Raw genomic sequence first — 15,083 nt, forward strand, 5'->3', positions numbered from 1 at the left:
CGTGGTTTCAACGTCAGTCTTGTATCCACAATGGCCATGGAAAAGGAAAGAAAGAAGTCTTGAAGGGAAATAAGCCGGGTGAGAAGCCCCTCCCATTTATCAAACCCTTCAAGATTATAGTGGTAACCCTTGGGTTTGCCACCAAACGCGTGTATCATAAATGTCTGTATTCTGCCGACACCGTGAGCCATCTGGCAGGGGTCTCTGCTCCTCCCTAAGTCTTTGAGGGAATGAGAAGGATGTTTCCTCAGGAAAACAAAAAAATCCGGACTCAGCCACTCGCAAATTGTGTGAGAAAATTCTCTCAGCACGGATATTCCTGGCTTACACAGGGTTCACCATGACTGCCCTTTCATTGTCCACATTGATCCCTTCAATTCAGTGTCTTTTGTTGTAAATTTTTCTGCTTCTTTTGAGATGCCTTCAATCCTTATTTCATGTTTAACTGTAGAAATGTAATAATCATAATTACCCTGTATACTCGTTTATAAGCTGAGTTTTTCAGCACATTTTTAATGCAGTTTTTGTGGTAAAATTAGGTGCCTTAGCTGATATTTGGGTCGGTTTATACTGGAATATGATACAAAATAATTCACATTTCTTGTGTAAATGCAGTACACATAAATGCACATACCCATGACCAACGCTGTGTGTCAGCTTCTTCCCTCTTCTTTGAGCACATGGAACATGCCTGTTTCTCTCAGCTGTGAGTGATTCTAACTGCAAACTATTCCGTGGGTCTGTGTCGAACTTCCTATGCCGTTCAATATGCTGACTGCATTGTGTTTTGCTGTCTGACTATGCAGTGATTTATTTGATTAGTACTTAACTTTTCCCCCCTAATTAACACTGGAAGCAAAGAGACTTTGTTTTCTTTTTAAAATTGTTTTCTTGGCGGGCTCATACAACTCTTATCACAATCCATACATACATACATTGTGTCAAGAATATTTGTACATCTGTTGCCCTTATCATTCCCAAAACATTCTTCTACCTGAATCCTTGGTATCAGCTCCTCCTTTTTCCCCTCCCTCCCCACCCACCCTTCCCTCAAAAAGCCTTGATAATTTATAAATTATTATTATTTTGTCATGTCTTACACTGTCCGACATCTCCCTTCACCTACTTTTCTGTTGCCCACCCCCCAGGGAGGGGGTTATATGTGGATCCTTGTGATCGGTTCCCCCTTTCCACCCCACCTTCCCTCTACCCTCCTGGTATCACTGTTATCATCACTGGTCCTAAGGGGTTTATCTGCCCTGGATTCCCTGTTTCCAGCTCCTATCTATACCAGTGTACATCCTCTGGTCTAGACAGATTTGCAAGGTCAAATTGGGATCATGATAGTGGTGGGGAGGAAGTATTTAGGAACTGGAGGAAAGTTGTATGTTTCATCCTTGCTACACTGCACCCTGACTGGCTTATCTCCTCCCTGTGACCCTTCTGTAAGGGGATGTCCAATTGCCTACAGATGGACTTTGGATCTCCACTCCACACCCCACCTCGTTCACAGTGATATGATTTTTTGTTCTTTGATGCCTGGTACCTGATCCCATTGACACCTCGTGATCACACAGGCTGGTGTATTTCTTCTATGTGGGTTTTGTTGCTTCTCAGCTAGATAGCTGCTTGTTTATCTTCAAGGCTTTAGGACCCCAGACGCTATATCTTTTGATAGCCAGGTACCATCAGCTTTCTTCACCACATTTGCTTATGCACCCACTCTGTCTTCAGTGATCATGTCAGGAAGGTGAGCATCATGGAATGCCAGGTCAATAGAACAAAATGCTCTTGCATTGAGGGAGTACTTGAGTAGAGGTCCAATGTCCATCTGCTAAGTTAATACTAACCCTTTTAGATCTATTTCCCCATCGTCACATATAAATATATTTACATATGTACATGCCTCTATTAGACAAAGAGACTTTTCAAACAACTTTTCAATTTTTCTGTTTTGAAGCAGAGTATCAGTTGGCATTTGTCTGTTACAGTGTACAAAGTGAAGAAATGATGATTACTAAGTAGGACCAATTCTCTTTCTCAGCAGATGGTTACAGTAGTTCAGACTCTTTTACGTCTGACCCAGAGCAGATTGGAAACAGTGTAACTCGTCAAAGGTCAGTATATATTTGTGTCAATAAAAACATGGTAAAGGATCTAGTTACATTTTTATATTTAAACTTATTTAGAACAAAGATCTTTTGTTTTTCCTGCTTTTTAAAGGTTGTTTTAGTGATTTCTTAGAAAGGAAAGTTTATGATTCTGATTCTTTTCAGCATTAGTAGAAAACAAAAAAAAATATTTTAAAGAACAATAAGGCCAGAAACAAAAACCTTTGTGTTGCTCGTGGTTGTCTTGTGGGAAGTTTAAAAAGATCTGATGACTTCTCGGCAGTACGTGTTTGTCATAGTCCTTCTTGGAGTAATCAGCGTGCGTGTTGGAAGTAGCGAATCAGTGCACACATTCCTGTGAGTGCCAGAAGGAATTCTGTTTGACCATGGGCCCGGAAGCACAACTCGCTGTTGCACTATCTACTCAGCCCGAGGGATGCTTTCATGTACAGCTTCTCAGGCGCAGATTAAAATAGGTGATAGGTGGGGCAGAAGACCAGAGTCTGTCTCCCCCTCTGCCACATGCTGGGAGGCTCTATAGAAAGACTATCAATAGATGCTTCCAAGAGCTTTCTTCCACTTTCATCCTTCTTGGATTCGATATTCTGGTTCTTTGCCCTGGGTGCAGAGGTCAAGTCAGTGGAGGGGAAGGTCCATGGTCTCTCTCCAGACCAGCACAGGCCTCATAGCCTGTGAATCTAGGGTAGCAGGGTGCAGTCATCTTCTGGTGACAGAAGGAACGGGGCTTCACGTAATTGAGCCAAGTCTGTCTCAGCTTAAAATAGCTCCAAACGCCATGTGCTAAAAGCTACTCATCCAGAACAGTGTGTTTTGAACATATTTCTGCCTTTGTTGCCTCACTCAATTAATATTACCTTGAGTGGAATGAGAGTGGGAGAAAGCTTTACCCTAGATTTGTAATCTGTCTTGAATTCTTATTGATAAGTTCAATTTTCTTGGCATTATTGTGTAATATTTTTGCAGAGTGCTTCAAATTTTTTGTGAAACTAAAACAACAGAATTTTTCCATGGACTTTTTGAAGCCATTCATAAAGTTTTCTCCAAAAATAATAATATTTCCGTACCGTAAGCAGCCACCTAAGAGCACATCATACAGAATACTGTCTTCGTTTGTTGGAATCCTTGTTTACTTGGGAAACTGTCCCTGCTGATAAGATGCTTTGCCGTTTCTGAGTGTTTGAAAAAGGCCCCGTGATCAGTAGTCCCTCTTGCAGGTCTCATTCCGGACCGTCGCCTGATGACACTGCACCACCACCTCCCCCGCCAAGGCCACAGCCCTCGCATTCGAGATCCTCGTCGTTAGATATGAACCGGACCTTTGCCGTCCCCGCAGGTAGGGGCCAGGCGACAGATTATGTTTCCTTTTTATATATTTACCTGAAGAAAAATTCTGCGTGAAAGAACATTAGATGAGAGTTTTATTTTTCTTAATGGCTCCAATGGCACCCTACGAGATGCCCTCGAAAGTGTACAAACCGAGCGATGTGCACATACTGGGGAGGGCTTTGACCTGGCTGCGGGAGGAGAGGAGGGAGGGAGCCTTCACTGCCGTCTCCGGCTTCGGTTTCTGTAGGACTAGTAGTAAGTAGCATTGTGGATCCAATTGAAACGTTAGGACACGGGGCGGTGATGTTTCGTTTGACTCATGTGGAGTGGAAGTTACGGGCTATTGGACTTGTGAGCTCAGAAAAATTAACAGGTTGCCTGATGGTCCTTCATATCCCATGGCTAGGAGCCCCGTGCGTGGTGGCTGAGGGAAAAAGCTGGGAGTAGCGGGTGAAAGGTGCCACATTTAATAGAAGACACAAGAGAAATGAAGTCTGAGGAAAGTCCAGGAAATTTGCCCCTTAGATTGAGTATACACAATTTTCCAAGATAATATGTTCCTTCCACGTACTTACCAAACCTTCTTACAAATCTTATACGGTGTGGTGACGGTCACTTAGTACGATGCTTTTATGATCAGAGATGAAGTGGTCCCTGTCTATAAATTAAGTAAGTACATTGATGGTTTTGTGTTCCTGCAGGACAACAGCAGGCCGCAGCTGTCGCCCAGCCCCCTGCAGTGCCTCCCAGACCGCAGCCCTCACAGGTAACGGCCTGCCCTGCCAGTGCCCCAGATGCCGGCTGGTCGAGCCTCGTAATCTGCAGGCATCTGACACTTTGCTAGGATTGTTTTGACAGTAAGGCCCCACCTGTACTGCCACCCAGAGGGTTTGACCCGTAGCAGCCCGGAGGACAGAGTGGAACTCTGGGGCTTCCCAGCAGCCAGAGTCGCCAGTGGGTCGGAACCCCTCACCTTGCAGTCAGCCTTCATGAGCATTTAATTCTGTGAAGCTCGCTCATATTTTGACATTAGAACTTGGTGATCTGGGTAGTTATTGTTACAAAGACATGTGAGCATGAACCGAACACACATGTCTCAGCAAGGGAGACCCTATTGGAAAGGGCAATGGGAAGGGAGGGTGAGCTGCACAGGTAAGTGACTTCAGTGACCTCACCACTTCCCCTGGGCTTGTCACCACATCCCTGACAGAAGTGTCCTGTAAAAGTACTTTTTTCTAGAATTAGGCTCTGGAACCCAGTGGGTTGATCACATGACCTAAGAAGCTCAGTCTAGTGGAGAGGGACGACCTATAAACAACAATTACAGCGCAGTAGAAGTATTTATAACATGCTTTTATGGGCTCCCTTCACTGGCTGGTAAAGTCGTCTATCACCTTGAGGAGGTGAACGTCAAATTTGAGCAGTCATGCCACATAACTCGATTTTGTAGAGAGTGGTCATTGCCGACGGAGGGAATGTCATTGGCCCAGGCATGGGCCTGAGCCAGCGGGCACCCAGGGAGTGGATGTCTAGAACGCAGGTTGCAGGATTGGGTGGGTGCAGGAGGGGCTGGATGGAGCGGAAGAGCGTACCAAATGTTGGGAGAATGGATGGAGGACAGTGGTCTTCAACTTTGAAAATACCTGCCTTCTAAGAAACTTACGAAAACATCTAAAGTAATCATCCGCATTTGCCAGCACAAATTTGTGTGAGTCAATTGGTTCCTTGGCTTCTCGTGTGCATCTTTAAGGTAAAAGTTACTGCAGCACACCTCCCTGAATTTTCCATGAATACAGCCAGCTTCTTTTAAAATGTATTTCCAAAAAAAGACTGCTCTGAGGCCAGGGTCTGTCAGTGACGTGCTCTTCCTCCTTTGACTCTGTTTCCTAGGCTCCAGGGCCCGCTGTGCATCGCCCAGTGGAGGCCGACGGGCTCATAGCTCACACTAGTACCTCACCTCAGCAGATACCAGAGCAACCAAATTTTGCAGATTTCAGCCAATTTGAAGTGTTTGCTGCATCAAGTGTAAATGAAGAACAAGATGATGAAGCTGAGAAGCATCCAGAGGCTGTGCCGGTCAGTCCTGTAGGTTTATCTGCTGCTCGGTGGGGAAGCTCTCTCTTCCCTGTCACTCTTCTCTAGAAGCCTGCCTGCAAACAAACGAACCCAAAGGGGCAGAGTCAAGGGGACCTGCAGCTCTGGGGCCATGGCTGCTCCGTCTTGCTTTGGCCGGGCCATCCTTGGGCGCGTGTATATGGTGCTGCAGGCAACTCTGAGTCTTCCTGGGGTGGATGTCAGCAGCAGCTGCTGCTGCTGCTGCTGCTGCTGCTTGGGGCATCTCCTGTGCACGCAGAGCCTCGTGGGCCTGTGGGTTGATGAGGGTTTTCTTGTGACAGCAGCTTCTGAATGTGGGAGAGCCAGTCATCTTAGTTCAGCAGACTGCCACCATGTAATCTTTGTGATCGTGTTCCAGAAGATGCTGCTGTCGTTCTCATGGCATGAAATGCTCCACCACTAAGCATAAAGTGGGGGGTGGATGTACAAATCTATTGTCGTTTGGCTGGGGTCATTTAGATAGAGCATTCTTATCAACAGTTTTCCACCAGCCACTCCTTCAAACCTATAGCTGTCAGCCTGACTTTTCATGTGCCAGTTGGGGAACGGGCTGCACCCTTCTGGAAGGTGGGGATGGCCTGGCTTGTGGGGGGATGGTGCACAGCTGTGCCTGGAGCACTAGTGCCACTCTCCTGGTGTGCATGCATCTCTCCCCCTCCCTGACACTTGGAGGTTGTCCTCTGCCTGACCTCTTCCCCTCCAAGGTCCAGCACCTTCCCTGCTTCAGGAGCGGAGCATGGTCAGCCCCCTGCTCTGCCTGCGCTCTTCCTTTCTTCGTGTCAGAATGAATCTTGTCTTAGTGTTTGACTCTCTAATTCGTTACTTAGTAAATACTTGTGCAGGAGCATATGCTACTTGTAGATAGTAACAAATCTTTTCCTCTCTAGGTTGAAAAGTCTACTGATCCTGCAGGTGCTCTTCGAGGTGCCAAAACAGAGAGTAAGACTGAAGAAAAGACGGCTGCTAGTGCCCCCACCAGTGCGGTACGCACAAAGCCCCTGACTCCCCCCTCCACCTGATCATGTTGTACATGTAAAGTGTTAGCGATCTGGACCTGGTGAAACAACTTGAAATCTTAGACAAAAATCTTAGAGTTAACTAGAGATGATCTAAGTTATTCCCTTGCCTTTAATGTATATTGTCTATTTAAAAACCAGACCTATCAATTTAAAAAGTCTAGGAGTTCTATCATCGTTTAGCTACATTTTCTCAAAATGCATATGTTTATTGTATTCTTTCAGGTATGTAAAATAGGACTTCCTTGTGGGTCAAATTCCATTTCTTTTCGTTTAATTTTTAAGGCTTCAAAGAATTTTAATAATATAATTAATAATGAATAAATGATGTAGAATCGCTGGTAATAGACAGACAGTGTTGTTTTGAGGTTGTTGGTTTTTTTTGCCACTGAGTTTGTTTTGACTGATAGTGACCCTGTGTATGTCAGAAGTCTCATTCCTTCTTGATTGTAACAGGGAAAATAATCAACCTTGTAGTTTGCTAGTCTGTTCTTAGCTCTCTGTTCAACTGTTCTCAGGAGTAATTTTTTTCCTATAACTTTTACAAAAACTTCTAAACATACAGAAAAAATAGAAATTTTGTTACATTGTACATCAATAGAGCCACGTGACTATACCTTTAATACTTTACCAAACTTACTTTTATCACCTTATTTTTCCATCTGTACATCCTTCTGTGTCAGTCCCCTTCTTTGTTAACACATTCCAAGGTAAATGTGCAGTGATTGTTACACCTTACCTTGAAGGGAACAAACGCTCAATATTTCTTGTTTTGTTTTCCGGTAAGTATCAAAATAGCATGGGTGACTGAAAAGCATTTAAATTCTACTTTCTGGATATTTACATTTTTGTTTGCTGCCTTAGTATTAATACACAGGAATGAAATTTACAATAGCACTTAACTAAAGGGATGACATGATGCTTTTGAGGGAAAGGCTAGTTGTCTAACAAGACAGTTGTTTCTAAAATTTGAAAATTGTATCTTTCTGGTGATTGGTTTTTTGGTGTTTTTTTTTTTTTAAAGAGTTGCCTACATTTCCACTTCTGCCTAATAAGTGGTTTCCATTCATTCACAAGATATATTTTAGGAGGTTTTGATGATCCTGATGCATCATTCTGTGGCTCCTTCTGTGTACTTAGTGGTCCAGGTGTCTACATGGAGCCTACACTGCATGTGGAGTCAAACTGGGCTCTTTGCACTCGAGTCAGGTTTGGGCTCAGCGCACCTGCTACTCTCAACAAGTAGCTGGTCGGTTCCTTCATGATTGTGTTGTGACATCAGCAAGGACGACTTTCTCTGGAGTTGGCTAGTGTTCCTGGGCAGGACATCCTCAGAGAGCAAGCAGCTGGTGATGTTAAGTGTTGGTTTCATGGCCGTCTTCAAGAAGGGCTCATGGTGAATGGCGTTTCTTGTCGTTTAGAGCAAAGGCACAACACCTCTTGCTCCACCACCTAAACCTGTCCGAAGAAGATTAAAATCCGAAGACGAATTAAGGCCAGACGTCGACGAACATACCCAGAAGACAGGTGTCCTAGCTGCTGTTCTTGCCTCCCAGCCTGCTATCCCCAGGTAACCAGTGCACCCCTGATGTGCTTCAGTGCTTAGGAGCAAAGGCACAACGAGGGAGGGGAGGTTGGGGAACTGTAAGAAGTGAGGCTCAGACTAGCGTTTCAGTTGAGAAAGAACCTCCATTTGCCATTCTTCCTGAGACATTCTTGTGTGTGGAAGGAATGGTTTTACCCGCCAGTGTTATTTTCTGTTCCCATTTCTCGTCCACTTCTGGTCACAAGCCCCGAAGCCCCCTTTGAAAACACCCTCCCTGTGGAGGTTCTAGGCCAGATCTGCCCATGGCCTGGCTTTTGCCCATGAATTAAGAATAGTTTTCACAGTTTCTAAAAGAAGTAAGAAAAAGGAAAACAAATAAGGCCCACGAAGCCTAAAATATTTACTGCCTGGGAAGTACGCCGCTGCGTGCTCTGGGCTGTCTCTAACGTAAACTCTGGTTCTATAAAAGACTGGTTAAAACTTCAGTAAATGTAAGTTTCTGCAGCTTGGATGCATTGGATGCGTTATGCAAATGAAGGAGAAAAAGGCTTCCTATGTTTTCCGTGTTTAGATCTGAGAAGGGTGGAGAGGATGTAAGGATAAATAATGAAGCTTTTTATTTTGTTTTCTGCCCCCTTTATCTTAGATCTGTAGGAAAAGATAAAAAGGCTATTCAGGCCTCAATCAGGCGAAATAAGGAAACCAACACAGTTTTGGCCAGATTGAATAGTGAACTGCAGCAGCAGCTAAAGGTAATGCCATTTCTACGTCTTTGGGAGGTTGAAGGGGGCTGACAGGTGACCAAACAAGCCTTATGCCTGTGCGAAACGCTCCACTCCGCAAGAGAGATGTGTATCCAAGTTCTTAAAGAGGCTTTCCCTCTTGTAGCATAAAAGCAACTCTTCATACGAAGCCTGATCACCGGCGACACTGGGAGGTGCACAGTCAGGCACTCCCTCCCAAGCCAAAGGCTGGGTTTGAGGCACTGAGGCCTGGCACCCAAGAAGCCTGGCGGCACTGGTGTCCCGCACGCAGGAACACCCAGGCTGGTTGCTAGGAGTCCGTCGGAATCGACTCCAGGGCAGTGGGCAGTTTGCTCCACTTTTCTCTCTGTCCTTTTCCTCTGCTTTTGTGTACTGCCTTTCTGAAATCAGCCCTCTGTTCAAAACACGGACAGCGTCCCCTGCCAGATCCTGCTGAAGTTCGTTGCAGCAGAGCTTTCGGTCATGGCCCTGGGTTTTGTGCACTTTGTCACCTGACTTGCCCTTTGTGTCTGTTGCAGGATGTTCTTGAGGAGAGAATTTCCCTGGAAGTTCAACTGGAACAACTCCGACCATTCTCTCACCTATAAGCCAATCGCCATGAACTGTGAACATCCCCATTTTTAAGCGGTTTTGGGTTCGAAGCCAATTTGGAGACCCAGACGTTCAGCTCACTGCTTAACTCACACTTAAATTTGTGATTCTGTTTTGCCCTTCTATGTTCACCATTGTATTTAAGTATCTTTTATTTTTTAATTTCAACAATAAAGGGGTCAGGATGACTTTTTCGGGAGGGTACCTTGTGTGTGTTCTCCACCCCACCCATCACCACCACCTCGCTGCTCTAGTGCAGGGGCCACTCGGTCAGAGAAAACCACTAAAGGGACTGTTCGTGTGCCTGTCAGGCCCAGTGTTTGACAGGAGGCATCTATGTTGAACTTTTGAATTGAAAGAGTCATTCTGGAGAAGGCATTCTTCTGCCTCAAGCTAACTAAGAAAGACTGCCCAATTCTGCCGGGGTCACTTTCGGTTGTTTTAGGTGAGTTAGATTCCAGCTTTCCCTTGTGAGCATTTTCTCTGTTTCACTATGGTCTCCCAAGTGTTGCTGTGAGGTTGGGATTGAGCAGCAGTCACGAAATCGGAAGACAGGTGAAGGGAGTGTGAGACAACACCACTGGCTGATTCACATCTCTGAATGACAGCTCATGCCCCTCAGTCTTCCTAGAGATTAGGCTCCAGAAAAATATTTTTAACATGTAGGACATTCTTGACCCGGGGAATAAATGGGAAATGTCTCGATTTCTAATTGCTCGTCAGCTGTCTTGTCACACGGGCTTTTCCTGGAGAAGAACTTCTGAAGCACGTCCCGTTCGGAATGGTGTGCTGGCTTAGGACCCGTGTGTGACAAGCTACAGACCTCTGAATCCAAGCACCACTAAGAGTGGAAACTACCTCCGTGGCAGGTTGTGTTTTGAGTTTGGGTCCATAGGACACAGTCCCTTTAGTGCCGTCGGCTGTTGATGGGAGCACGGGTGTTAAACTGCACAGAGACTTTAACAGAATCACTAGCAGTTGGGTGATTTATTTTTTACCCCAATAAAGTAGCATAATATTTAAGATTTTGAACATCGTTGAACAAGAGTATGAATATTTAAAAAAATGAATTTGTGTTTTCTTGGTTGAAAACAAATGTTTAGATAACCTAGGTTCACAATCCTAGATTGTATCAGTACCTTCTATTACCTTAAACAAGAATATGAGGCAAAGTGGAAACTAACTGATTCAAGCTATCCTGAGTAGTAGGACATTCCCCCTCTTTTAAGAACATAGAAGGTTTAGGAACTCAACTTTCTAACAAACACTTTAAAAATACAGAAAGCTTTTTCATACTTCGTGTTTAGTGGTATATTTTTAATGTTCTCTAAAAGTATATTCATAACCAAGGACATGTATCTTTGAGGTTTTGAGTAAATTGACATATTTCTTGAGAATATTGTTTTATATCAGTAATTGTTTAATGAAAATGTTGATCAGCCAAAACAAAACTTTTCTCTAGACTTGTCATTCAAGAAACACTTTTTCTTCTGATTTTGTTTTTCATAGAACAAAACTAAACATGTAACTTGCTTGCTCTGTCTTAGGCTTTGTCTAATCACTCTAAATATTATCCATAAACATAACCTCCAAGGATATGACGCACAGATTGTTTATATTGTGCCTTCATGTAATCAATCGCAGGACAAGGAAAATTAGAAACTGGAAGGAGTCTTGTCCATCCTAGTTCCTCCTCCTGTGCTCCATGACAAATCTGTACTGCCTTTTACTAGATCTGTCAGTACTCTCTTTGCACGGGGAATTGGTATCCCCAAGACCAGTCTCACTTCTCCAGACTACTTCTGATGGCACTCTGGAGGGCTGACAACCACTGGAATTTCTCATCCTCCACCTCTGTAGCACAAAGCCATTCTTCTTTTGGACCTTGAAGGATAAATGCATTCTGGACATCTGTAAAAAATGTAAGGTCCATTAACCTTTCTATGGAACAATCAGAAGAGGAAACTTAAAGTTCTTGAAAATAACAAGAATCTACCAAGTCATGTAAGAATTTTTTTAACTAACAATAGGGACTCATATAAAACCAGTTTGAGAAATACCATCTATACTCGTGTATAAGCAGAGTTTTTCAGCACATTTTTAATGCCGTTTTGTGGTAAAATTAGGTGCCTCAGCTGATATTAGAGTCAGCTTATAATCTAGTATATGCAGTAACTTCAAAAAATGACTGAATCATTCAAATATACAATGATCTAAAATAATCCTGTCGATATTACAAATTGTATTGAGCAGTCATGTTTACAACTGAATGGTAGATGGTGTCATGTAATTTAAGTCTGCAGAACTGGAATTAGTAAATACGAGAAGTATTTATTAGACGTGAAGATGTTGAGAGCTAGGCTGATGACAGAGGTAAGCCAGCGCTCTGGCCTATTGTCCATTAAGCTAGACAGCAATATGTAACAACAGTGGTTTGACAGGGCAGGGATGAGTGTGGGGGCATATAACAAGAGGACACAGTCTCTAAAACCTTTAACCTTATCCAGCAGTTAAAGGTATCACCCTTTCTACCGGCATTTCCCTTCTAGGTGGTTAATACTAATTCCTTGCACTTCCGGTTTTTTTCCCTGGGCTTAGATTGTAAATGGGACTGAAACTAGTGGGAAGCAGCCCTTTTAAAAAAATTATTTCCTGTTCTAACACCCACATTCCCATGTTTGCCTAAAGTCGTGACTTTGTGTGGAGACAAGACACAGGTGTGAGGGATCACACTCAGATTGTAAGCATGAGAAGTAGGGTGTACACGAATAACCAAAGAAAGGCACAGTAGTATTTTAAAAAGATTTCTGGTTGGAACAGGTAATTCAGACTAGCTGATAAATGAAATGTTTGCGTTACTAACCATTCTTCTGCAGATCTGTTCATGTCTCTGTAGTCGTTAGGTTGGCATGTGTGCACAATGGAGCAAACACTGCGTAGTCCTGCTCCGTCGCACAATGGTTCCTATGCCTGAGCCCATTGCTGCAGCATGTGTCACTCCATCTCAGAGAGGGCCTTCTTCTCCACCCTCCACTGTACCAAACATGCCCTTCTCAAGCTTGGTCAGAGTCTCTCAGAGGCAGTCTTACCATCCTTGCCTCTAAGGAGCACTCTGGCCGTACTTCCATCCAGTAGAGCAGGTTGTCCTTTCAGCAGTCCTGGGTACGTTCAGTACTATTCTCCCACACCACAATTCAGATGCATCGATTCGTCTACAGTCTTCCTTACTCGGGGTCCCACTTTCACATGCATCTGATGTAACGGGGAACACCATGGCTTGGGTCAGGCACACCTTAGTCCTCAAAGAAACATCCTTCTTTTTCAATACTCTAAAGAGGTCTTTGCAGCGTGTTTACCTAATGCAACACATCTTTTGCTCTCTTGACTGCTTCTTGATTGTGGATGCAAGTAAGACAAAATCCGTGACAACCTCAACCTTTTCTCCATGTATCGTGATCCTATCTATTGATCCAGCTGTGAGGCTTGAGGTCTTCCTTATAACCCGTTGTAATTCACACTTCAGGCTGCAGTCCTTGATCTTCAGCGAGCAAGGCTGTGCCATCTTCATGTGGCAGGTCAATAAGCCTGCCTCCAGTGCTGGTGCCGCATTCTTCCCGTCAGCCAGATTCTCTGATGATTTGCTCAGCATACAGATACAGCCCTGACACACACCTTTGCTGATTTTAAACCATGAGGCATTCCCTTGTCCTGTTCACACAACTGCCTCTTGATGCATGTACCAGTTTTAAAAGAGCTTAAATAAGTGTTCTGGAATTCCCATTTTTCTCACGGCCACCCGTAGTTTATTATGGTCCACACAGTTGAATGCCTTTCTCTGCATAATCAATGGATTCTCTGCCCTGAGCCAAGATACAGTTGACATCAGCATTGAAATTCCTTGTGCCACATTCTCATCTGAATCCGGCTGAACTGGCAGTTCCCTGGCAGTGTGCTGCTGCAACCACTGCTGGGTGGTCTTAAGCAGAATTTTACTTGTGTGCACTCTGGATGATACTATGCTATAGTTTGAGCATTCTGTTGGGTCACCTTTCTTTGGAATGGGCCCAAATAATGTATCTCTTGCAGTCAGTTGGCCAAACAGCTGTTTTTTTTGTTTTTCAAATTTCCTGGCATAGACAATTGAGTGCTTCCAGTGCTTCTTCAGCTTTGTGGAACATTTCAATGGGTATTCTGTCATTTCCTGAAGCCTTGTTTATGGCTAATGAACTTACTGCAGTGTCAACTTCTTCCTTCGGCACCATTGGTTCTCGTTCATATGCTGCTTCCTGGAATGGTATAGTGTCGACTAGTTTTTAGTTTTTTTGGTACAGTGACTGTATTCTTTCCACCTTGGGTTAATGCTTCCTGCATCATTTAATATTTTGCCTATAGAGTCTGTCAGAATTGTAATTCAAGGCTCAAATTCTTCCTTGCATTGTTTCAGTTTCACATGTGCTGAGCGTGTTCTTCCCTTTTGACAGACCGCTTCTCTGTCAGATTGTCATTAAGGGGTGGCTTGCATGTTGCTGTGATGGTAGAAGCTTCACATGGCATCAGGGTCGCCCAAAGGGAACAGGTTTCAGCAGAGTGTCCAGACTAAGAACAGACACCAAAGAAGTACTTGGCTCCCCAACAGCAAACCGTATGCATTCCTCTATAGAGAAACTCCTCATTGAAATCCAACTTTAAAGAAGAAAAGGACAGTCAACTGTTTAGTAACCACTTGTAGAATGAAAAAAAAAAGGATAAATGAAAGTCTGAAGGAGTGCTTCAAGACAGATGGCCAGAGGCCATATGGTATTAGCACTGCGTGCGTTTCAGACCACAGGAGACTGGTTGCCAGGTTAAGAATGAGATCAGTTCCAGGTGTGGCTTGAAGTCGACTTTGTCAAGAAGAGCGGGTTTTAGGGTTATTTGACCTGCTTTGCAAGAAGGAGCCCTGGTGGTTATGACTGCAAGATCCGTAGTTGGAAACCACCAGCCACTCCCAAGAAGAAAAACAGCTTTCAATTCTCATAAAGGGCTACCAGCTCATCCACTGGGGCAGTTCTACTCTGTCCATAGGATCACTGGAGTCTGGTGAGTTCAGGGCATGAAACAGCCCCGGAAGAGCCCTCCCAGTGACTTAAAAGCTGCACGTGCGGCAAGGAGCCTGATGGTGAGGAAGAAGTTGTTGAAAGTAGGAGCTGGGGGTCATGTCATAAGACCTAGTTGTGCTTAGATAAGAGTTACAATTGAATTAGCGCCCCCAATACATTTATATATTTATGGTTTATATATGTCTCTGGTTAACTTTATCTACATTATCAGTTTATGTTAGAGAACATTATAAATCATCTCCCTGGGGCATAATCTAATTCTCTGGACAGTGTCATTCATTTAGCCAATGGTATAGAATTTACCATTGAGGAAAAGGAAATTATACACATAAAGGTTGGTTACAAACCACAATATATGAGCTGTTGACTTGAACAGATTAAATTCAAGTTACTGGAAGCTATTTACAAAAACAATGGGGGTTGGGGACAGGGCAAAACTAGATAAAAATAAATTTAGTAAAACCTTAAAAAAGAAAGTAGGAGCTGGGCCAATG

The 15,083-nt window shown here is 43.9% G+C and overlaps 2 protein-coding genes across 9 annotated transcripts in view; one reads left to right on the forward strand and one right to left on the reverse strand.

Moving 5' to 3' along the window:
- The window catches only part of REPS1 (RALBP1 associated Eps domain containing 1), a 73,963-nt gene extending 64,279 nt beyond the window's left edge, over nucleotides 1–9,684 (forward strand). For 3 of the 8 annotated variants that reach the window (XM_075554468.1, XM_075554464.1, XM_075554469.1), the window contains 8 exons: nucleotides 2,045–2,117; nucleotides 3,347–3,465; nucleotides 4,160–4,224; nucleotides 5,349–5,543; nucleotides 6,461–6,556; nucleotides 8,011–8,159; nucleotides 8,782–8,887; nucleotides 9,418–9,684. In XM_075554468.1, the coding sequence (XP_075410583.1) occupies nucleotides 2,045–2,117; nucleotides 3,347–3,465; nucleotides 4,160–4,224; nucleotides 5,349–5,543; nucleotides 6,461–6,556; nucleotides 8,011–8,159; nucleotides 8,782–8,887; nucleotides 9,418–9,486 (872 nt within the window). In that variant the 3' untranslated portion in view covers nucleotides 9,487–9,684. The remainder of the gene's footprint in view (nucleotides 1–2,044; nucleotides 2,118–3,346; nucleotides 3,466–4,159; nucleotides 4,225–5,348; nucleotides 5,544–6,460; nucleotides 6,557–8,010; nucleotides 8,160–8,781; nucleotides 8,888–9,417) is intronic. The other 5 variants (XM_075554467.1, XM_075554471.1, XM_075554466.1 and 2 more) reach the window with 3 other exon arrangements.
- A 1,557-nt stretch (nucleotides 9,685–11,241) lies between these two features.
- ECT2L (epithelial cell transforming 2 like) overlaps nucleotides 11,242–15,083 on the reverse strand; it is a 71,022-nt gene continuing 67,180 nt past the window's right edge. Inside the window, exon 20 of the mRNA XM_075553897.1 lies at nucleotides 11,242–11,401. Within this exon, the coding sequence (XP_075410012.1) occupies nucleotides 11,274–11,401 (128 nt within the window). The 3' untranslated portion in view covers nucleotides 11,242–11,273. The remainder of the gene's footprint in view (nucleotides 11,402–15,083) is intronic.

The sequence above is a fragment of the Tenrec ecaudatus genome, chromosome 7 (assembly GCF_050624435.1).
Source record: "Tenrec ecaudatus isolate mTenEca1 chromosome 7, mTenEca1.hap1, whole genome shotgun sequence".
In the NCBI taxonomy this organism is placed as follows: Eukaryota; Metazoa; Chordata; class Mammalia; order Afrosoricida; family Tenrecidae; genus Tenrec; species Tenrec ecaudatus.